At 52.9% G+C, this 23,124-nt stretch overlaps 1 protein-coding gene across 3 annotated transcripts; it reads right to left on the minus strand.

Annotated features, from left to right (window-relative positions):
- Nucleotides 1–315: 315 nt before the first annotated feature.
- DNAJB12 (DnaJ heat shock protein family (Hsp40) member B12) lies at nt 316–23,030 on the minus strand. 3 transcript variants are annotated; one of them, XM_023204983.2, is made up of 9 exons: nt 22,562–23,030; nt 12,474–12,651; nt 10,865–11,010; nt 8,462–8,647; nt 8,275–8,354; nt 5,636–5,745; nt 3,979–4,151; nt 3,319–3,416; nt 316–2,099 (listed from the first exon to the last, which is right to left on the minus strand). In XM_023204983.2, exons 1-9 carry the CDS (start codon nt 22,794–22,796, stop codon nt 2,070–2,072), a joined length of 1,236 nt encoding a protein of 411 aa, XP_023060751.1. In that variant the 5' UTR covers nt 22,797–23,030; the 3' UTR covers nt 316–2,069. The 3 variants fall into 3 exon arrangements, with proteins under 3 accessions (XP_023060751.1, XP_023060753.1, XP_023060752.1); XM_023204985.2 differs by having other exon boundaries at nt 321–2,099; nt 3,271–3,416; XM_023204984.3 differs by having other exon boundaries at nt 321–2,099; nt 3,265–3,416.
- Between the last annotated feature and the right edge of the window lie 94 nt (nt 23,031–23,124).

Here is a 23,124-nt window from a genome sequence, read left to right on the forward strand (position 1 = left end):
GACGTGGGAGAGGGAAAAGCAGAGGGTGATGGTCGTGGCCCAGATGCCCACCCAGGACTGGCGTTGGGGACCACAGGGACCCAGCCTGCTCAAGTCCTGCAGCCCCCCAGCCACCTGAGCACCCCTCTGCCTGGACGGAGTTAGTTCGGGAACAGCAGACCTAAGTGGCTGTTAGCCAGGGTCAGGGGTCGGGGGAAATTCAGGCTCATCATCTAGAACTCCTTGTGGCACAGGCTGGACAGTGTCAGCAGCAGCAGGGGCTTGTGCCCCCAGCCCCCTCCCTTAAGCCTCCCTGCTCAATGCAAACCCACCACGGCCAGTCACATAATAAACATATATTTACACATGTACAATTTGAGAATTCTAATTGAAGGAATACAGCTTCCGGGGGATCCTTTAGGATCTATGTTCTTATTGCACATGGCTCAGCCCATCTAGGGACATCTACCAAGACCAGATGGTCGGGGTGTGGGGGCAGAGCACCGGGGCCACCGTGGGGGGGCACTCTGGCCACATCAGTTCTTATAATCTCTCTGGGCTGAGGTGGCCGCTTCACTATAGGGTGGGACCTTGTTTAAAAACCAGATTTGACATTTCCTTACCAAACTTCCTTTCCCAGCAAGAATCCTATTTGTTGGGGGACTTTTAAAAAAAGAGCCGAGAGAAACTCTGGGAGGGTGGTTATCACCTCCCGGCTGGCAGCTTGGGGAAGTAAGGCTTTGGAAGACGGTGGGCTCAACGACACACTCACCGCCACAGGAAAACACGGTCATTCCAGAAGGCCCAGTAGAAACTGTGGGAATAAAGAAAACCTCCCTCCTCCCGCCGGCAGCAAGTGCTGTTTTGAGCAAAATCCTCATTCGAAGGTGAGGGTAAGAAAACTATTCTGGTTCAGGTGCATCCCTTGTCCAAGGTACAAGAGGAGGCCTGGTGGTCACATCCACAGCGGGTGAAGAGAGGCACCCATGGGCACTGACTTTTCTTCAGGAGTTGGGGAGGCTGCCCTGGGGTCCCAGCACCACTGGCTGACTCGGAGGAAGAACCTTCTGAAATGCTTGGTGCAGGACTTAGGAAAAACCAGTGGCAATGATGGAGCTGTGCCCTGTGGCACCTATAAGGCAAAGCCCACTGAGGGGCTTAGGGATGGGGAAGTGGTTAGGCAGATCCTGGCCCCCTCTGCAGGCCTTCCCTTCTGTGGGCAGGGAGCTGGAGGGCTCCTGGGCACCAGGACAAAGAGCCCGCTGGCGCTGCTCAGAGGGAAGGGGTGGTCTCACCCAAGCAGGTCCTTGTGGTGCCTCCACTGTGACTCAGTACTGACCTGGTACCTGCCTCCACGGCCTGCTCCTCTGCAGGTTAACCATTATCCTGAGGCCTTCACGGGTTCACGCTATCATGATTACTGCTGCCATCAAAACCAGGCTGGGGTTTCGGGGGGCCGTGAAAAGCTCTGACGTGACTTGCCTTACGCTGTCAGCTACAGCTAATGTCTAGCAAAAACATCACCAGGGTGCCTTCCCCAAACAGGCCTCATTTTCTAAAACATGGAAGAAATCAGCTCAACAACTTAACCAAATCCCTGCAGAGTTTAAAAAGTAGACTATATATATATATCTTCATATATGCCTATTTACATATAAATAGATATATATACATATACGCACATCTATAAAGTACATTCTATGGAGAGTTCTTTCTTCCTCCTCTATCCTTGGCCAGCGCCTTTGGCTTCTCCTGAGAGGTGGCTGGTGGTGGCTCCTGCGAGGGAGGAAAGGCAGCTGGATGGCCCCTCCCCCAGCCCTTCCCACTGATATCTGCTGGGAGTTTTACATTCTACTTTCGTTGCCATGGTTTCTGTATCCTAGGAGAGAGCCGATGCGGAGCCTCCGCCAGCCCTGGGAGGGAGGGAAGCAGCCCCACGGCAGGTTTTCTGTCTGTCCTAAGAGCTTTCTGCATTTACTGGGTGAGAGAGAGGGCAGCTGTGCAGCGTTCGGCCTCCAATTCCATTTTAATTTTGTTTCTTTGTATGTCTTTCCTCAAATATACAGTCCATCACCTTGGCTCAGTGCATGTCACCAAAAATTCTCCAGGGATTTCATAGTCTGGGGAGGAGAGTGGCAACAGTTAGCTCGGCAGTCAGGCGGCACCAGCTCCTCTAGCTTATGCCACACAAGTAGCCCCCCTTGCCACTGCGCCACTGCACCGTGCTGCCCGCTCGACCCCCACCAACCCCACCTGCGGTCTGCCCTCCTGCGGCGGCACAGAGGCAGACACAAATGGCCTCTAGGCAGAGTCAGCCATAGATCCAGGCCGGGAGGACACAGGCAAGGGGGGGGGTGGACAGGGCACCCGCACAGAGAAGAACCTTCACTGCTTCTGCCCACACTTCTCCGGGCTTGGCCGAAGTGGCCACCTCTGGCAAATGCTGGGAACAGAGCCCAGCACCCCCATTCGCCAGGCTGCAGGAGGAGGGAGCCTGCTACGAGCAACTCTCATTTCCCCTCCACCCCTCCTGTGCTGAGCGGCTGCGTCTGACCCTGAACTCGTGACCTTCTGTTCCCTTCCTCAGACCGCAGGCGAGATGCCTGGGCAGGGCCGGATGCCTGTGGTTTCCAGGCTGCCAGGTGTGGTGGCATTAGAGAGAGTGCCTCAGATCCCACCAGAGGGGGGTGGTCAGGGCCCGCGGCCCCTCCCGCCGCCAAGCCTGCCAGCTCCCACCCACCTCGCGGCTGCCTGTTCATCTTGCTCCATTTCCTCCTCGCTGGAGGGATGGAGGAAGAGAAGGGCCCTTGGCCCACCTGTTCCCACATGGTTCTTCCTGGTATCAGGCAGGCAGTGTGCGTGTGGGGCTCTCTTGGGCCCCACAATATGTGATGGCCTGAATACCAGGGCACGGACAATAGTCTGCTGTGCTGGAGAAAGGGCCGTGCTGACTGATGGCTGGAGTGGACCAAGAAGCCCCAGGTGGCCCTCAGCAACAGTTTCGAGTTCGCACTCTGCCTGGCTCTGGGGTCCCCCACATCCCCCGAGCCAGGGAGCGAGAGAGCAGGAGTGGGGGAGGAGAGCGTCGCTAGAGGGCGGAAACCAACCCTGGTTTCCTAGCAGGCCCCACAGCTGCCCGGTCTCTGGAGGCTTGAGGTCAGGCTGGGGACAGGAGTCTTTGCCACAATCACCAGGCTTCCTCCCTTTCTCCCCCTCCCTCCTCTGCCTCATGACCAGGGCCAAAGCTGCCAGGAGTTGCAGGGTGGAGGCAGCCCTGGCTCATACTTGGACCTCGGTGGCGTGGCTGGCCCAGGACTATCCATGCAGGGAGGCCTGCACCTCTGACAGTCGGCTGCAGCTGGGGGTGCTCATCTTCTGTGCTTTGTGGTACATATCTGTGTCGCCAAAGTAGCGCGCCCGGTACAGCAAGCCTTCCTCTGCAAAGCAATGGGACAGGGTTAGCGCACAGCCAGTACCTCCTGAAGCCTGCGAGGAAGGCTGACACAGGCCCGGGGCTTGGACAGGGCTGGCCTCCCATTAGGAAGACCCTGGAGGAGCAGAGACTACAGTCCTTATGTGGGAGAGAGTGACAGAGGTGCCTTTCTCTAGAATGCAGTGAGGCCAGCCAAGGTGAGACCCTGTTATCCTGGTCAGGCCTCCCCAGGGTCCCACAGACAGATCCAGGAGCACAGTCAGGGCGGCCAGGGATCTATCCGCTCCAGTCTGTCTCTACACACTCACCTCTGGCAGCCAACACGCCAGGCTGATGGCAGTGACTTACGGGAACCTGAGGAAACCACCAGGTGGCCCCTGGCTTCCAGCCCCAGGGAAACACAGGAGTGGAGACCAGCTCTTGGCTGGGAGGTGGCTTGGTGCAGGGCAGTGCCAGGGGCCGGGCCCTCAGAGCACAGGGTGAGCAGGGCTCTCTCCTTCCCCTGCTTTCCAGCTTCATCCCCAGTCACCTCCCAAATACAGCCCCCATGTTCTCCCCACACTCACTCTGCTGCTTCTCCTTCCAGCAGTTGTTCCGGAGGTTGGCGATATAATCATCCTCCACATTCCGCTCGACTGTTTTGAGGCTGGAGCCTGTGTACTCCTCGGAGAAAGTGTCTCCCACATAGTAGACGACACCCAGGTGGTCAGTGACTCGCCTGTGGATGTGGCCCACGGACCTGGCCAGAAATACCAGGTTCAAAGTGGGTGCGGGTTCCCATGCCCAGGGCACTCTAGGGGTGATGGGCCCCATGACAGGAGGTGCCGCACTGAACACACGAGTAGTTGGTTCCTTCTCAAACCAGAGTAGGGACTCGCACACTCCCTGAAAGGAGGGTCTGAGGAAAAGGCAGAGTCCTCCCACACACGTGGCCCAGACTACAGAACGCCCTGCTTTTAGACTCCTTGCTTGCCACACTGTTGACCTGGGGCCTTTGGGGAGAGGCCCACCCTGGGGAACTGGGGACCTGGGAGGGAATCTGGGCTCCACCTCTGTGCCTCCATTTCCCCATTCATCCCCTAAGCCAATTGTTACTGAAGGCTTGCCTGCCTATCTAGGAGTTCCCAGTGTCGAGTTAAGAGGCTTAGGGACAAAATGACAGGAAAAGCTCCAGAGAGCCGTATTCTCCCAGCTCCAATCACAGGCTCTGTCAGCTGTGGGAAGAGCCTTGACACCCAGACAGGACCAGTGCTCTGGGGACAACAGTCCCTGCCCTAGTCCTCTGCTCCTCGCATGTCTCCAGTTGCAGAGAAAAGCGCTGGCATCTGGCCACAGGGAGCCTGAGCCAGCGGCCAGGGTCCAGTGGACCGACTCTGCCCCCTGCTGGTTGAGAAGGGTCATTCCAGCTCCCAGCCAGAGGTGGCCACCTTTGGGGAGAGGGGGATCCACCCACTGAAGCTGAGCACCCTGAGTAGCTGACCCTGGGCCAGATGCTGGACATCAATGAGGGGAGCTGACACCCTAAATCACAAAACATCCTCAAGCTCACTCCTGGCAGTTGAGACCAAGCATTCATTAAACAAATATTGTTGAGCATTTCTAATGGACCAGACATGTTATATGCATTATTCATTAATTTCCACAGCAGGTGGATGTTACAATTCCCATTTTATAGGTGAGGAAACCAAGGTTACATAACTTGTTTAGGGTCACACAGCTTCTTAGTGGAGAAGCTGGGATTCTAAGCCATGCTTGCTGTGTCTGACTCTAGTGCCCTGTTCTTTCCATAGCCTCAGGAAGCCCAACCAGAACCGAGGAGCAGAGGTTCTTCGTCAGGGTTGGCAGGGGAGATGGGCAGGAAGGAGTCACAAAGCTGCTGAAATTATATGCAAAACTCTGTGTGGATGTGTGTGCGTGCATGTGTGCATGTATTGTGTGTGTATGTGTGCATGTGTATCATGTGTGTGTATGTGTGTGCGCGCATGTGTGCATAGTTCTAGGGACAAGTTCTGTAGCTCTTGCTGCATTTTCTTAGGGGACCATAATCCTAAAAAGCTTAAGAGTCCTAGTTGAATAGAGAAAGTATATTTTATTGATTCGAAGCCAGGTTTCTGCATTATGATCGTGCACTGGCTGGATCAGGATGCGAAAGAAGGCCCCTAACGGGGCTGAGAATCTAAAGCCCCTTGTCTGCCCATGGCCCAGCCTCACCCATGTACTCACGGTCTTGGGCTCAGACTGTAGGGTGGACTGGAGACCATGAGCTGGCTGAGAGCTGACACGAGGATCAGGATGAGGATAGGCATTAGCTGCACAAACACCCCTAGCCCGCCCTGGAGGGAAGAGCCAATGTCACTCTGCTGGACCTGGGTGGGGTGTGGCGTCAGCCATAATCACCACCAGCTCCCCTAGAACAGTGGACCCTGAGAAGACATGACACCACTCTGCCATTCCCTCCACGAGGCTCCAAAATACAGATGCTCCTTCACCTGACAGCTTTTCCAGATAAAAACAAAGCAGCAACTGGTGTGAAATACAGGAGGAAGTGAGATGTCTGCATTTACTTTTGAGAGCATGCCAAAAAAAAAAAAGCAGCAAAACTTGCTTCCTCCAGGAGAATGGAAGGCAGGGCTGGAAAGAGACATGCAGTATATACAACTTTTTGAAATCTGAACCACACAAATATATTACCAATGTAAACATTATGGCCAGTGTGGTGGCTCATGCCTGTAATCCCAACACGTTGGGAGACCAACACGGGAGAACCATGTGAGGCCAAGAGTTCAAGACCAGTCTGGCCAACATACACCCCTATCTCTACAAAAAATAATAATTAAAATAAAATAAAAATTACCAATTAAAATTAGAAATAGCACTGGTCCTAGGTTGCAGAAAAAGCAAACAAACAAAAAAATAAGAATTAGAAATAAAAATTAACAAATTTATTCACTGTGTGATAATCTGTGATGTTAAAAACTCTTCTGTTGTTAGATACAAAATAAAAAATTTTTGATCAGGGGCAGTGGCTCATGCCCGTAATCCCAGCACTGTGGGAGGCTGAGGCAGGAGGACCACTTGAGCCCAAGAGTTTGAAAGCAGCCTGGGCTCAAACAACAAAGTCAGACCCTATCTCTACAAGGAATTAGCTGGGTGTGGTGGGGTGGGCATGTGGTCCCAGCTACTGAGGAGCCTGAGGTGGGAGCTTTGCCTGGGAGGGGAGGCTCCTGCACTCCAGTCAGGGTGACAGAGCGAGACCTTGTCTCAAAAAAAAAAAAAAAAAGAAAGAAAGAAAAGGCCGGCATGGTGGCTCATGCCTGTAATCCCAGCACTTTGGGAGGAAGAGGCAGGTGGATCACGAGGTCAGGAGTTCAAGACCAGCCTGGCCAGCCTGGCCAATCTGGTGAAACCCTGTCTACTAAAAATATAAAAATTAGCCGGGCGTGGTGGTGGGCGCCTGTAGTCCCAGCTACTCAGGAGCCTGAGGCAGAAGAATCGCTTGAACCCGGGAGGCAGAGGTTGCAGTGAGCCAAGACTGTGCTACTGCACTCCGGCCTGGGTGACAGAGAGAGACTCTATCTCAAAAAATTTAAAAAAAAAAAAAAAAATTTGAATAAATACTGTCAGAGCTAAAGGAAACCCCTTCTGCCTTGCCAGAATTTAAAATGTTCTGCAATTGTCCACAATATTTTAATTTTAGCCAGCTAGATGTTCTTTGATCTGTGGCATACAAAATGTGTTTGGAGCACTGGCTAGCTATAATTTTTATTAAAAAAAAATTTTTTTTTTTTAAGACAAGAGTCTTGCTCTCTTGCCCAGGCTGGAGTGCAGTGGCATGATCTCAGCTCACCGCAACCTCCGCCTCCCGGGTTCAAGCGATTCTCCTGCCTCAGCCTCCTGAGTAGGGATTAAAGGCACCTGCCACTACGTCCGGCTAATTTTTGTATTTTTAGTAGAGACGGGGTTTCACCATGTTGGCCAGGCTGGTCTCAAATTCCTAACCTCAGGTGATCTGCCCACCTCAGTTTCCCAAATTTTTGTAAATATGTTTTTTAAAGTCTCTTTTGGCTTTTTAGCAAGAAGAGTCGGCACCTATGTTGTCATCCTTTAACATTCTCTCACTGGCCGAGCGCAGTGGCTCACGCCTGTAATCCCAGCACTTTGGGAGGCCGAGGCGGGTGAATCACCAGAGGTCAGGCGTTCAAGACCAGCCTGGCCAACATGGTGAAACCACGTCTCTACTAAAGATACAAAATTAGCTGGGCGTGATGGCGGGCGCCTGTAATCCCAGTTAGTCAGGAGGCTGAGGCAGGAGAATCGCTTGAACCAGGCAGGCGGAGGTTGCAGTGAGCCGAGATCGCGCTGCTGCACTCCAGCCTGGGCAAGACAGCAAGACTTCGTCTCAATTACAAAAAAACCCAAAAAATTCTCTCAAAAACTTGAGAGAAAATAGCTGAGACCCATGGAGAAAAAAAAAAAGAAAAATAAAATAAAATTCTCTCACAGAGTGTAACTTTCCATTGTTGAGAGGATGTCACTTTGGCCTTACCAGCGAGCGGCCTGCATGGAAGCCTCGCATCACCCTCAAGCCTGGCTGCGGGTGGGGTTTCTGCATTCCACTCCCCAGCCAGACCAGCAAAGCCGCGCTCCCGCTGGCAAAGTGGAGCACGGCTCCCTCGTGTAGCGCCCTCTGCTGTCACTCAGCAGAATGCAAGGGAGGCCCAGAGGGCTCCTTGGCTGAGAGTTGTGGGGACTCTGCTGGTCCCAGAATGGACAGTGTGGTAGGGAACTCCCTCCTCCAGGCCCCCTCCCTGGGATGGATCTGGTGCCCTCCCCACGCTGTTCCCGGCGCCTTCCTCACTCACGTCACCCTGGTTGTCCCTGCGGTCCTGCCTTTGCTGGTAGGTATAGCGCATGCGGCCGTTGCTGTAGACGTGGACGTTACCTGGGGGTCAGAGGGGCTGAGTCAGGAGCCGGGGCTGTTGGGAAAGGGAGAGGATGGCATGCCATCCCCACCATCACCCCTGGGATACTTGGCTGTAGGGAACTTACTAGAAGGGAAGCCGCCGCCAAAGAACATGTTGAAGAGGTCTTCAGGGGAGATGTCGGCCTCAAAGCCGCGGTGGAAATCCCCGTGCCCATGGCCGTGCCGGGCCGCCTGGCTCTTGTCATCGCCGAACTGGTCATACTGCTTCCTCTTCTCCGGGTTGCTGAGTACCGCATATGCTGTGCCAATGGCTGGAGGGGAGGAGGAAAGGTCAGGCCTGAGGATCCTGGGGTGCAGGGGAGGCTCCAATGGCAGCCGAGGGCTCACTTTTCTCAGGTACTCAAGCAGTGCTTTAGGAAGCAGACGTCCTTGGGGCGGGCAGGAAGCTTGGCCAGTGTGGGGAGGGGGCATGCAGGAAGACCCCTCAGTGGATCTGGGCAGCCTGGCTGGGTGGAGGGTAATACAGGATCCTTGCTCTCTTCAAGACAAGGGTCAAGCTTTGTCGATGTGCCACGCCCCCTAGGAGCATGGCCTCATTTACTTCTTTTTCTGTTTATTTTTTGAGGCAGGGCCTCACTCTGTCACCCAAGCTGAGTGCAGTGGAGCAATCATGGCTCACTGCAGTCTCATCTTCCTTTGCTCAAGTGATCCTCCCACCTCAGCCTCCTGAGTAGCTGGGACTACAGGCGTGCACCACCACACCCAGCTAATTTTTTGTATTTTTTGTAGAGATGAGATCTTGCCAAGTTGCCCAGGCTGGTCTCAAACTCCTGGGCTCGAGGGATCCTCCCATCCTTGGCCTCCCAAAGTGCTGGGATTACAGACATAAGCCACCACACCAGGTCAACTCATTTACCTCTAAGAACAACCCTATCTCCATTTCACCAAAGAGAAAACTGAGGCTCAGAGAAGTGACTGCCTAAGCTCACACAGCTTTAACATGTTACAGAGCTGGCAGTCAAACAAAAGCAGGTGTCTCTTGCTGCAAGTTCTCTCTCCGACTTGATGAAAACCACCAAAAACCTCTTTCCTCATTCTCTCTTGAGGTGCCCAACAGGATAGGCGTCCCTTTCTGGAGGTTCTGTAAATCTGAAGTCATAGTCTGACGTGCAGGCCAGACAGACACACAATATCCTTACTGTGAACTGGAAGGCAGCAGGAGCTGTAGGGAAGGGCCAAATCTCAGGGCGCTATGGAGACTCCTCCACTCCTGGTGATATGGCCAGGGTGAGTCCCCCACTCTTGGGGGTCCAGGCCCCAACCACTATTTCCTACCTGGGCCTGGAGCCTCCCACCAGGGCCCCCTGGCCAGGACGGCTGTGCCCTGAAGGATCCCAGCTCTGAGCTTCTCAGTCTCCCACTCTCTCTCCTCAAGCTGCCACTGTCTCCGAGGAGTGGTTCCAAACCACATCTGATTCCCATCATGAAACCCCTGGGAATAAGGAGGGCAAATCTTCTCCTCTGTCAATTCTGACCAGGCCTCAAGGCCAGAGCTGGCCTCTCAGTACAGTCGGAGCAGGTTGCAGGCAGAGGCTGGGGCTGGAGAAGCATTCAACAGGGCTACCTTGCCTCCCTCCACTCCCACTCTCCTTCTCCTCCGGGGCTCCTGGGACACTGCACACCAGGTCTTGGAGTCTGCTCTGCCACAGGCTCTCCAGCTGGCTATGGCTGTGGGTGCAGCACAGCACGCACCCCGCCCAGGCCAGTGGGGGCTAGTCACCATGCTGTTTTCCAAGGAGGTGGATGAAGCGAGAATGAGAGAAGGAAGGAGGACATGGTGGGAATAAAAGGCAGTGATGTTTGGGGCAATGAGAAATTGCAGTGCACAGAGTCAGTACACATGAACGCCTGATAGGTTAAAAGAAAATGTAATGCATAAAGGGCAGCTTACGATTTCAGCCAGAAATGAAGCACCCATCCCTGAGCCAGTGGGCCCTGAAGCCAGAGACTGCCATGTCCCCACTGCAGGCCCCAGGTGTATAGGTATGGCGGGGGAGCTGGCTGTGGCTGCTGGTATTGAGGCGGCCACCAGGCCTGAGGCCCCTGACCTGGGGCTACCCTGCCCCTCAGCAGGGAAACAGTTACCCCAGTGGGCAGTTATGAGACTCCAAGACAGGGGAGCACACACGGTGAGTCGCTCAATCACTGAGAATCCTTGGAGAAGCTACTAGAACTTTCTTGCCTACTACTTCTACTACTAGAAGTAGTAGTTCTACTACTGTAACCCCAGGAAATACAGAGGAAGCGGGGGCAGAAATGCTGCTATTTGAGCTCTGACAAACTCTACATAGCTGGAGGTGGCTACTAGAACCTTTTTCCCAGGAAGCAGCTCCCAAGCCTGGGCAACTTGGGCCTAAGGCCACTTCCTCCTGCACCCCACTTCCTGGGAAAGCTATCTTGGTCCCTTACTCCCTGCCACGGACAGGAGATGCACACACCAAAGTGCTAGGAAAGCAGGGCCGGCTTACCTTTGAAAGCTTCAGTGGCACCAGGCGCGTGGTTCTTGTCTGGGTGGAATTTGAGGGCCAGTTTGCGGTAGGCCTTCTTCAGGTCCTCATCCGAGGCCCCTCTGCTCACCCCCAGGATCTCATAGTAATCTTTACATTGCTTGACCCTGGGGAGGGAGAAGAGCGTGGTAGGGGGTGCTCTACATGGGTCTGTGTGAGGGGAGCGAGGAACAGGCCGTGTGGGGTGCCCAGCTCTAGGCAGGCTGCGGGGGACCAACAGGGCAAGGCTGACAGCTCCTTGGGTCAGTTGTGTGACATCAGGGACAAGGGAGCCACAGTGGACGCCAAATGTGATGCAGAGCTGGGCAGGACCACGGGAAACAGAAGAACACTATCTGGATTCTTGGATTTAGGAGGGCAGCTGCGGGGTTCGCCAGGCCAATATCTATCTCCCCCTGTTCTGCTGACAGTTTCCCCATGGGAGGAGCTCAGGAGGACTGTCGGTGTCCATCACCCAGGGTGGTGTCCCAAGCTCAGCCAACCGACTCTCCTGGCAATCTGAGTCTTTTTTTTTTTTTTTTTAATTTTTAAAAGTTTTAAAAATTTTAAATATTTAAAGATAGAGACAGGGTCTTCTAATTGCCCAGGCTGGTCTCAAACTCCTGGGCTCAAGGGATCCTCCTGCCTTGGCCCCCAAAGTGCTAGGATGATAGGCATGAGCCACCACGCCCAGCCCAATCTGAGTCTTGAATGGGTAACATGAAGGCCAGAGGTGGCAGGTGACTGTTCACCCCAAGCACAGGGCCTAAAGAGACCCTAGTTCTTTTTCACCAATTCTTCCTCTCTGCACCCCTGGAGACCTCTTGGTTCTTGGCCCGTTTCTAGGCCTTCCCAATCCCTCATACATCAGTTTCTATTGCCTACAACGGACCTTGCCGAGTCAGTGAAGTACAGATCTGGCCTACACTTTTATAACAGCAGTCATGCTCTGTCTCATACAGGCGGCCTCGGTCCTGAAGCTTGCCAGGAGCTGTGGGCATGACCCTGGGGATTCCCAAGGCCAGCTGCTGGGAGACCTGGGGAGAAATGGGAGCTGGGAACGTCTAAGCCTGAGGATCCTTGGCTGGGTGGTCTCTGGCCTGGTAGCCAGCTGCTCTGCACGGGGCCTGCTCACAGTCATGGGGCAGTAACTCTGCCTCTGGTCTCCATTCTACCCCACACAGGCTCTGATCTGAAAGGGTTTTTGTTGGGTGCTGGGCTGTGGGTTGGGGTAGAACCTGGAGGGGGAGACAAGGCTCCATCTCTGTTGACAAACAGAGCTGTGTAAAGACGCCTGGGGCCTGCCTGGCCAGTGGCAGAGGAAGCCGGCAGAGTCAGCTTTTCCAGCCTCTGCTGTGGGTCATCTTGGCGGGAGGGGTGGTGAAGCCCCAGTTCCCACACTGTATTCCTGGGCCTTGAGGGAAATAAGGAGAGGTCCTGGTGAACCTGGACACTCGGACCTTCTCCATCCACCAAGCCCCTCCCAGGGCCCTGTGCAGCCCACAGGCAGATGGGAGGTGGAGGACATGCTCCAGGAAGCCTCTAGATGTCCCCAATCTCCCCAGGCTCTGGTCCCTGCCCACCCGTCTACCTTTTCACAGCTGCAACCTGTTCTGCAGTGTAGCCTTTGGTGCTCTCTCCTCCAGCTTCACCGTTGGCCGAGGGGGCACTGGTCCCACCTGCTTTCCTGTGGGTGGCATGGGTTGTGTCTGTGGGTGGGGGTTGGTCACCGGCAGTCTGTGGTTTCTGGTTGAGGGACTCGATCAGGGCTGTGCAAGGCAAGGAAACCATTCAGGGCTCCTGCTCCAGCAAGCTGCGTGCCTCGCCGAGCGGCCTCCTGCTTCCCACTTGCTTCCCCTCCCAGCAAAGCCACCAGCTCCTGCCCTGATTAGGCCTGTGGGTGCTGGGGGAGGCAGTCATTTACTCTCTTGAAAGCCACAGTCCTTAAGAGTAGGCAAGATAGGCTGGACGCAGTGGTTCATGCCTGTAATCCCAGCATTTTGGGAGGCTGAGGCGGGCAGATCACCTGAGGTCAGGAGTTTGAGACCAGCCTGGCCAATGTGGTGAAACCCCGTCTGCATTAAAAATACAAAACTTAGGCTGGGCGCAGTGGCTCACGCCTGTAATCCCAGTACTTTGGGAGGCCGAGGCGGGTGGATCACGAGGTCAGGAGATCGAGACCATCCTTGCTAACACAGTGAAACCCTGTCTCTACTAAAAATACAAAAAATTAGCCGGGCTTAGTGGCGGGCACCTGTAGTCCCAGCTACTCGGGAGGCTGGGGCAGGAGAATGGCGTGAACCCAGGAGGCGGAGCTTGCAGTGGGCGGAGATCATGCCACTGCACTCCAGCCTGGGCGACAGAGCGAGACTCTGTCTCAAAAAAAAAAAAAACAAAAAAAACCCAAAAATTAGCCAGATGTGGTGGTGGGTGCCTGTAATCCCTACTACTAGGAAGGCAGAGGTTGCAGTGAGCCAAGATGGCGCCACTGCAGTCCAGTCTGGGTGACAGAGTGAGACCTTGTCTCAAAAAAAAAAATCAGGGCGCAGTGGCTCACGCCTGTAATCCCAGCACTTTGGGAGGCTGAGGCAGGCGGATCACCTGAGGTCAGGAGACCAGCCTGGCCAACATGGTGAAATTCCATCTCTACTAAAAATACAAAAAAAAAAAAACCACCCAAAAAACCAAAAAACATTTAGCTGAAGATAGTGGTGGGCGCCTGTAATCCCAGCTACTCAAGAGACTTGAGAGGCTGAGGCATGAGAATTGCTTGAACCTAGGAGGTGGAGGTTGTACTTAGCAAGATTGTGCCACTCTGTCTCAAAAAAAAAAAAAAAAAGTAGGCAGGATAGAAGTCTTTTTCTTTTTACATGAACAAAATTATGTTAATAAAAATTGACAGAAAATCTACATAATTCATGGATAAATCTGTAGTAATTGCCTTATTTTTCAGATAGTATACTTATACATATATTTATTTTCTTAATAAATTCAGGCAGAATTCTGATATTCTGATAGTCTTCCAAAAGCACACTTGCTTTTATTAATAAACCCTATAGTACTTTATTTAGAGTTATTTTTTGTTTGTTTGCTTGTTTGAGATACAGTCTCACTCTGTTGCCCAGGCTGGAATGCAGTGGTGCGATCTCAGCTCACTGCAACCTCTGCCTCCCAGGTTCAAGCGATTCTCATGCCTCAGCCTCCTGAGTAGCTGGTACTATAGGCACGTGCCACCATGTCTGGCTAATTTTTTTTTTTTTTGACACGGAGTCTTGCTTTGTTGCCCAGGCTGGAGTGCAGTGGCATGATCTTAGCTTACTGCAACCTCCGCCTCCTAGGTTCAAGCAATTCTCCTGCCTCGGCCTCCCTAGTAGCTGGGATTACAGACTCCCAGTACCATGCCCAGCTAATTTTTGTATTTTAGTAGAGATGGGTTATCACCATGTTGGCCAGGCTAGTCTTGAACTCCTCACCTCAAGCAATCCACCCATCTCGGCCTCCCGAAGTGCTGGGATTACAGGCGTGAGCCACCGTGCACGGCCTAATTTTTGTATTTTTAGTAGAGATGGGGTTTCACCATGTTGGCCAGGCTGGTCTCGAACTCCTGACCTCAAGTGATCTGCTCCCCCTCGGCTTCCCAAAGTGCTGGGATTACAGGCATGAGCCACCATGCCCTGCTAGAGTTCATTTAATACTGCTTTAATTGCCATTTCTTTCAATGTATTTGGTTTTACTCTGCTTTTCGCTTTTATGAATCTAACTTATGAATCCATGTTTTTCTACTGAACTCATTCAAATCTGCAAATATGTTTGCATTGCATCACATTTTGAATAAGTAAATTATTCAGTCCACAGCACTATGCCCTATTTTTACCTTTTTTTTTTTTTTTTTTGAGATGGAGTCTTACTCTGTTGCCCAGGCTGGAATGCAATGGCAAGATCTCGGCTCACTGCAACCTCTGCCTCCTGGGTTCAAGTGATTCTCCTGCCTCAGCCTCCCAAGTAGCTGGAATTACAGCTGCACACCACCACGCTGGCTAATTGCATTCTTAGTAGAGACAAGGTTTCACCATGTTGGCCAGGCTGGTTTCGAACTCCTGACCTCATGTGATCCACCCGCCTCAGCCTCCCAAAGTGCTGGGATTACAGGCGTGAGCCACCGCACCCGGTCAACCCTTCAGATTTTTAAGATCTCAAAGTAGTGAGTTTAACAGACTTGGCATGTTGAGTGCCAAGATGGGCAAAGTACCCTGCAAAGGGGACCCTGCTTAGCAGGACCATCTGTTTCAGGTAGGATCAGTCAAGAAGGTTTCCTGGAGGCCTTTGCTTAGCTGTAAAGAGGAATGGGGGAAATGAGTTTGCCCAAGGGGGACAGGGATGGTATGAGACCAAAAGCAATATCTGCTGTGCTCACTACTTGCTATTTTTCACATTTTTCAAATGGTTGGGCATGTCAAATGGCCTCTTCAGTGTCTGGAGTCTATACAGGACATTAACTATCACCCTTGGCAGCATCATGGTTATTGAAAACCAAGCCCGGCCAGGTGCGGTGGCTCAGACCTGTAATCCCAGCCCTTTGGGAGGCTGAGGCAGGTGGATCACAAGGTCAGGAGTTCAAGACCAGCCTGGCCAACATGGTGAAACCCCATCTCTACTAAAATACAAAAATTAGCCGAGCATGGTAGTGGGCTCCTGTAATCCCAGCTACTTGGGAGGCTGAGGCAGGGTCGCTTGAACCTGGGAGGCGGAGGTTGTAGTAAGCTGAAATCATGCCCTTGTACTCCAGCCTGGGCAACAGAACGAGACGCCATCTCAAAAAATCAACAACAAAAACGAAAAAAACCAAGTCCACTGGGCGTGGTGGCTCACACCTATAATCCCAGCACTTTGGGAGGCTGAGGCTGGTGGATCACTTGAGGTCAAGAGTTTGAGACCAGCTTGGCCAGCATGATGAAACCCTGTCTCTACTAAAAATACAAAAATCAGCCAGCGTGGTGGCAGGCGCCTGTAATCCCAGCTACTTGGGAGGCTGAGGCAGGAGAATTGCTTGAACCTGGGTGGCAGAGGTTGCAGTGAGCTGAGATCACGCCACTGCACTCCAGCCTGGGCAACAGAGTGAGACTCTGTCTCAAAAACACAAAAACAAGCAAAAATTAGCCTGTGGTTCCTGCAGATTAAATAAGGAAGGGCCCAAGTCTCCGGCAGCAGGTCCCTATGTCCATTTATTCCAGGCACAAAACCAGCTCTCAGAAACCGTCAGGCCTGGGCCCCAGTGCCCTGGGTAGTAAAATCCTAAAGCCTCTGACAAGCTGACCAGCTGGGAAAACAGGCATCTGGATCACTGCAGGGATCCAGCATCACTCTGTGCTGAGGAGGGACAGCAGCACATCCCAGAACGGTCCTCTGCTTCCTTCAAACACGCCAGGTGCCTGCTGGCCTGAAGACGCCATGCTGGGTGCCACACCCACCAGTGCAATGCACTGAGGTCTGACCCAAGGGGCTGAGAGCCAGTCTCACTGGGAACAGAGTATGGGGCTCCAGTGGAGCACTGTTGCCCTGGGCTGCTGCTGCTGCCACACCGCGAGCTTGTGTGATCTTGCTGAGTCTTCAATTGGGAAATCCAAATACAGGAGCTCACAGCCGGGGCTGCTCTGAATAAGGGAGGTAGGCTCCTGCAGCAAACCCTGAGAGGGTGCTTGGGGAGGAGTAATAGCAACAATTATTTTTCTTACCCAGTGATGTGTGTCAGGTGGGTACCTTCACAGTGATCTGCATGTATTAGTTCATTTAACTGCCACAGCAGCCTCCACTGTAGGAAGAGGGCACTGTGGCAGACTGCTGCCATGACCACACAGCTGGTTAGGAGGCAGAGAGGGCTTTGAACCCCAGGACGTCCAGAGGGGCCTTTCAACCCCAGGATGTCCAGCTCCAGGATCCATGCTCTTAACTATGCTGCTATCCTGGGCCACACATGTCTGATGGGGTGGAGGTGGGGATCGGGGACAGAGATCCAAGCAAAAGCATAGAAGAGACATTAAATTCAGAAAGGCCCAGATGCAAATCTCAGCTCTGCCATTCCTAGCAGTGTGACCCTGGCTGATCTGTGAAATCTCTCTGAACCCGGTTTCCTCACCGTCGTGGTGGAGAATGAAATGAGATAATGTGTATAAGCACCTGGTGCAGAGTCTGACAAAGAGCAAAGGTTCAAGGCTGATGAAGTGTCTGGCCACAGAAGTGGGCTGGCCAGGGAGGTGAGGCGACCTGTGGTGGGGGGTGGGGAGGAGGAGGGCTGGGTAGCGGGGGAGTTCTGAGGCTCAGGAAGGCAAAGGCTCAGTGCTCAGCAGGCTCGGGACCCAGAAGTAACCATGAGATTTCAGGCCATCCCAGATACCAGGTCCATGCCAGCTACCAAGGGAATGGCAAGAGAAACCAAAAGATGAAGAGATACTGGTCAGGATGCGGCAGGAGCAGGAGGCAATATGCTGTTTCCTAGAGCTTTTCAAGAAGCTCTTTATTTCAGTTCCTCTGGAAGCTCCAGTGGCCCAGGCTGAGCCTGGCAGATCCTAAGGGCAAAATAACCAGTTATTCAACTGCCAGAGATGAGCACGAGCACTAGCCAGGAGATAGGACAGGTTCTCTCTCGTACCTCTCAGAGAAGATTCTGGAAGCTTTTCAGGGCAGTTACAGGGAATCAGCCACTCTAATTTCCCTACAGTACAGAGAGAGAGAGCCCAAAGGAGAATGGGGGTGCCCTGGGTCACATGGAAGCCTTCTGCTTGAGTTGGAAAGTAAAGATTTCTGGTTGCTGGCAAGTAGGGTCTCTCTTCTGGCCTGGGGGATGTGACAGCTCCATGCTTACATCCCTCATGGCACAGAGGCTGACAAGCAATGTCACAAAAGGAGACAGAACAGCTTAATGTTACCTTGGTTCTGTCTCTTCTCAGTAAAGCTGGCAGACCTAGAAAAGGAAGGGAATTCGGTAGAAGAGAACAGAGCTGGGGTGGAGAGGCACCTGAGGTGGAGCTGAGAGGATTCCTATAGCCAAAGCCACTGAACCCAGACTAGAGAGTTGACTTGGCCAGGCGGTGGTTCACACCTGTCATCTCAGCACCTTGGGAGGCCAAGGCAGGAGGATGGATTGAGCCCAAGAGTTCAAGACCAGCCTGGGCAACACAGGAAGACCCTGTTTCTATAAAAATAAAACAATTAGCCAGGTGTGGTGGCACATGCCTGTGGTCCCAATATTTGGGAGGCTAAGGTGGGAGGATCACTTGGGCCCAGAAGGTTGAGGCTGCAGTGAGCTGTGATTGCGCCACTGCATTCCAGCCTGGGCAACAGAGTAAGACCCTGTTTCAAAAAAAAAAAAAAAAAGTTAGACTCCCCAACAGGTTCAAACCTAGCTCTGCCACTTGCTAGAAGAGTCATCTTGGACAAGGTAACTTAGCTCATCTGTGCAAAACTCCATCTCCGTCATACAGGCTAAAAGAGGGAATGAGTGAATGCCAGCAAAAAACTCAGCCCAATGCCCAGCAAATATACAGTGTTGTCTCTGACTGTGACTTTGTTAGTAGGTGAATAGCTGAGTTTCTGGGCTCTATGTACCTATGGTGCTTACAGTGAGTCAGAAACGGGCCTGGGATTGGAGATGGACAGTTCTGGGTCTTTGTTGGCTAGCCATGTGGCCTTGCCAGGTTATCTGGTTCCTCAGTGGAGAGAAGATCCCTACTCTCATAGGAGTGCTCTGAGGGCTAAATAAGATTCTGTGTAATACAGTGAGTGGAAGAGGGCTGAGTGCATGGTGGGGCTCATGAAGGTTGACTGACTTGAAGGGAACAACCCCACCCCGGACCTTACCAACACCAGAATCTCTCTCACTCCTGGACTCTGAATGCAGAATCCCTCAGCAACCCATCTCCTTTTCCTGTGGGCTGGCTTTCCTAGCTTGGCCTTCCTGACTTAGCCCAGAGCCAGCCATTTCACGGAACGTCTGGTAGCCTGAGCTGCAAGGAACCTCAGGATCATTGCAGCCAATCCTCTCTTTGTATGCTGGGGAAACTGAGGCCTACAAATGCTCTCATGAGCTCCCTGGGAAACCTGGCACCTTCCACATTTGTTACAAAGCCTTAGTCAAAGCCAATGGCTACCAGGCTGCCAGCTGCTGGATAAAACTCCCAGAAAGGGACTGACTGACTGGCTCCACCATCTCTAGTCTGTGACCTCCCAGCTTAGGGCTACTGCTCTGCAGTTTAACTCTGTGCCTCCTCGTCCCACCTCCTGCAGCAGGAGTTTCAAGTCCCCTCACATCCTTTTTGTTGCAAAGGCCAACAGTGTGAGGTCCCTCACCCTTTCAAGGTTGCTCTGAGCCTCCCCTTTCTGCCCTTCCACCTCTCCAAGACCATCCTCTGCCCATTTTCTCGATCCTTCCCTTTTCATCTCTCAACTTGTCCTTTTCCCATGTAGTGCCTGCGGCATCACACAGGGCTGCTCGCCACCTGCTGCCATACCTCTCCACAGCTACCTGGCTGCTGCCCTCTCCGGGGACTGCCTCTTCTTGTTGCTCCATCTCACTCTGTTGCTTCCTCTGCCTTTGCCTGTGGGCTTGCCAGTGTGCCTGCAGCAACTTTCTCTCCATGGTCTATACTTTCCCACAGTGACCTCAGCCATGCACAACTCCAGTGAGCTCCAGGGAATAGACGATACCACACTTTCACCTGTAACCTGGAGTGCTCTCCTGAGTTCCAGGCTGACAGCTCCTTTGGCCTGTCCCACTGGCACTTCCCACTCTGCTCATCTCTTCCCATCCCAGTTTTTCAGCCTGGTTTCTTCCTGGTCACAGGGGCTTCAATTCTGATCCCCCGGCATCCCATCTGATTCTCTTCTGCAGCCCTCTCTCACACAGGCCTGGTGCCTCTTTTCCAGGGACCTTAGCCTTATCCATACTGCCTTGTCCCAGGCCCTCAGAATAGCCAACCTGCTCAAGGCAATTCTCTCTCATTGGCTTCCTACCTTGAGTCTCTCTTACCTCTCATTAACCCTTCATGCTGTTCTCTGTTAACAACAGCACCCTTACCTTATTCCTGCTATCAGAAACCTCAACGATTTCCCCACTAACTACAGAATAAGGTGAAAATATCTTGGTCTGGTAGAAAAGGATTTTTATGATCTGGCCCCATTTTATTTTCTAAGCTTAATCCTCTCTGTATACAAATTACCACCTCCACTGCCTTTAAATCTTGCTACACTTTGATCTCTTCCCCCGAATCTTACAACTTTCAGCTCCCCTGTCTTCTCCTAGGATGCCTTTCCTCAAGTCTCACACCTTCCTCCAAAGCACAGTTCAAATGCTAACTCCTGTCGTCCCCAAAGCATTCCCTTGCTGTGAGATAACATTATTTTTATGCACTTGCTACAGCATTCACTACACTGCTTATAATTTAATGTTCAGGAGATTGTCCTCCACACCTCCTCCCCACCATCAGACTGTGAACCCATGGATGATGGGGACTGATTTTTTCATGCCCGTCCTTAAGCCCTCAGCATCAAACCCTGGGCTTATGTTTTGTTTAATCACAGTTCTGCCTTGAACATTTATTTCTGTAAGTTTGTCTCTTTCACTAGATTATAGGTTCTTTTGAGGTGAGGGATCACATTTTACCAATCTTGCCAGCACCAAGCAGAGGACTTTGCAAACAAAACAAAACATAAATGATCTTCAACAAAAGTCTGCTGCATTGAATGAGCATCTGGGATAAGCCTAAACCCAAAGCAATAGACTGCCACCTAATATATCTGTATTACTGCCCCTGGGGAGGCAGGGAGCCCAGTGGGTACCCCTGCCCTCTATTTTTGAAGCAAGATCTTTCCCTGTCCCAGACCTAAACTAATCCCAGGTCCTTGTCAGCTCAGTGGAGGGCTGCAGATGGTAAAGTTTACACAGATGCATAAGGCGTATAGTCTCATAGTCTTTGAAGAAAAGCACAAATATGACAAATATGCAGGCAGGTGATTCTTCTGTCTCAGCAAATTCCAGAGCCCGAGCCCCAGAGAGGACACTCCTTCAAGCTCCTGAACTGGTGCAGGGGGCCTGCTGACAGAAAGATCCCCACAGGCCCTGTAGCCCATTCTTTCTTGGCTGCCAGGTCCTGAGCCCGCGGCAGCATCTGTGTCAGGCAGAATTCTGACAGCTGGAGGGCCCACGCCCCACCACAGAATACGAATTAATTCATTGGGAGGCTCCTCGAGCAGGTTACCTCAGGTGTCCTGGCAAATACAGCCTGAAACCCTCTCCAAGGGGAGGCAAACAGGCCAAAGATCAACCTGCAAGAGTCTGGAGGGAGGAAAGTTCAGCAGTCCAGGCTACCTCTTCCACCAGCCTCCTGCTTTCTCAGTCTCATCAGGCGGGCAGGGCCGGTTAGGAGGCTGACTGCTGTTCCTCAATTTCATTTCTTTTCTTTCATAAACATTTACAGAGTCACAGAACTTCCCACTTTCTAGCTGTGTCATCTTGGGCATCCCTTACCTCAGAGATTTTCCTCACCCATAGAATAAAGATAATGATCTTTGCTCTGCCTCCCTGACTGGCAGGCTCAAGTGAGAAGGCACAGGCGAAGGAGCTTCCTGAACCGCAAAGCCCTGTGGGTATTATTGCCAATCACATTATCTGCGCCAACCCTCTAATCTTCCCGAAGAGGAAACCCAAGCTCAGGAAGGTCACGTGGTAGCCGTCAGGATGAGACTGGGGCCTTCGGAGTACCTGTTATTCCCTGACGGTTTACTAAGTGGTGATCACAAGCACCACCCGGTGTCTTTCTCCCCTCTAGCTTGGATTAAGAAAAACTCCTTGGAAAACTTAGGTTGAAGAAAAAAGAAAGGGTTCCCGGGTGAAGCGAGGTGATGAGTTGTAAAGCCAGCCTCACTCTTCCCTCCCTGGCTCAGGAGCCTCCTGTCCAGGGTCACTCAGAGCCTCGGCGTCCACATAGCCGGCTGCCGCTGGACTCTTCCGGGCGATGGAGGGCTGGGGTGGCTGAGGTCAATACCTCCCACCAGGCCACACACTCCGAATCTCATCATCGGGAGCTCCGAGTGAGGCGCCCGGCCTCAGGACAGACCGTCGGAGGCGGCGGACTGGGGTGGGTGTAAAGGCCGGCTCGCATTTTGGGAGGGTGGTCCCTGACCCTCAGCCCGAGACGTGAAAGGCAGTGAAGATACGGAAGCGCCTTTCCCTGGCGCCCGAAGGACGGAAGTCTCTCCCTGTCTAGCGCCCATTCTCTCCCTCAAAGGAGTTATGTTTATTTTCCTGAACTATGATATTTCTCAGGCCGGCGACTGGCCTGGGCCACCGAACGGCCCCTTGGGAAAAGTAGTTCGAGTTCACTTCTAGGTAAGTTCCCTTCGTCCCGGCTGCCTGCGCGTTTCATTCTCGGAGACCTCAAATCCCAGCGGATTCCGCGAGCACCCTGAAAGCTGAAGTCCCAGGCGCCCGAGTCTCCAGATGGCTCGCCTCCTGCAGAGGAGCGCGAGGGAAAAACTACGCCTCCCAGCAGCCACCGCGCGCCTCAGTGCGCAGGCGTAGCCGCGCCTCGCCACCCCTCCCCCTCCTCTAACTGCTCCAGTCGGTCCGTTCCCGTGTTCCCCCCATCAGTTCTAATGTCCCCAGTCTCTCCGACACCTCACACTCACCGCGAACTCGCGGCGTAGGGTATAGCCGCTGTGCCTTCTCCAGGAAGCGGAGCGCCCGGTCGGGCTGGTTGCTCTGGATGGCCTTGAGGGCGATGCTGATACAGCGCTCAGCTTCATCCTTGTTGGATTCCATGGCGGAACCAGAGCGCGGAACCAGGGAGGGGGAGGCCGGGCGAGCGAAGGGCTGCGCCACCCGCCGGCGCGTCGCGGACAGGCAGGCGCGGAGTGATGACATTCACCCTCCGCCCCCTCCTTTCCCGAGACTTGAGCGAGGGTGGAAGCGCTACCGTATGTCTTCTAAGAAAGGGACGGCTGGCTTAGGTGTCAGTAATGGCCCAGATTCCATGTTCCGGAGGTCTTCGAGTTGAGGATGCACCAAACCCTCTAATCTTCCCAAGGAGGAAATCCAAGCTCAGGAAGGTCACGTGGTAGCCGTCAGGCTGAGACTGGGGCCTTCCGAGTGCTTGTTATTCCCAGACGGTTTACTAAGTGGTGATCTATATACGTAACGTAACTATATACGTTTCAGACGAAGGTTATTTATTTATTCACTGAACAGATAT

Source organism: Piliocolobus tephrosceles, chromosome 9, assembly GCF_002776525.5.
Source record: "Piliocolobus tephrosceles isolate RC106 chromosome 9, ASM277652v3, whole genome shotgun sequence".
Classification (NCBI taxonomy): Eukaryota; Metazoa; Chordata; class Mammalia; order Primates; family Cercopithecidae; genus Piliocolobus; species Piliocolobus tephrosceles.

What these genes read in the sequence shown, in the direction of transcription:
- DNAJB12 (XM_023204983.2), bottom strand. Translation starts at nt 22,796, where the DNA reads ATGTCATCACTCCGCGCCTGCCTGTCCGCGACGCGCCGGCGGGTGGCG. An exon ending in CAGGTTGCAGCTGTGAAAAG is followed by an intron (nt 11,011 to 12,473) that starts GTAGACGGGTGG and finishes CTCCCTCCCCAG; the next exon opens with GGTCAAGCAATGTAAAGATT. An exon ending in GCTGCAGCCGACTGTCAGAG is followed by an intron (nt 2,100 to 3,318) that starts GTGCAGGCCTCC and finishes TCTCCTCCCCAG; the next exon opens with ACTATGAAATCCCTGGAGAA.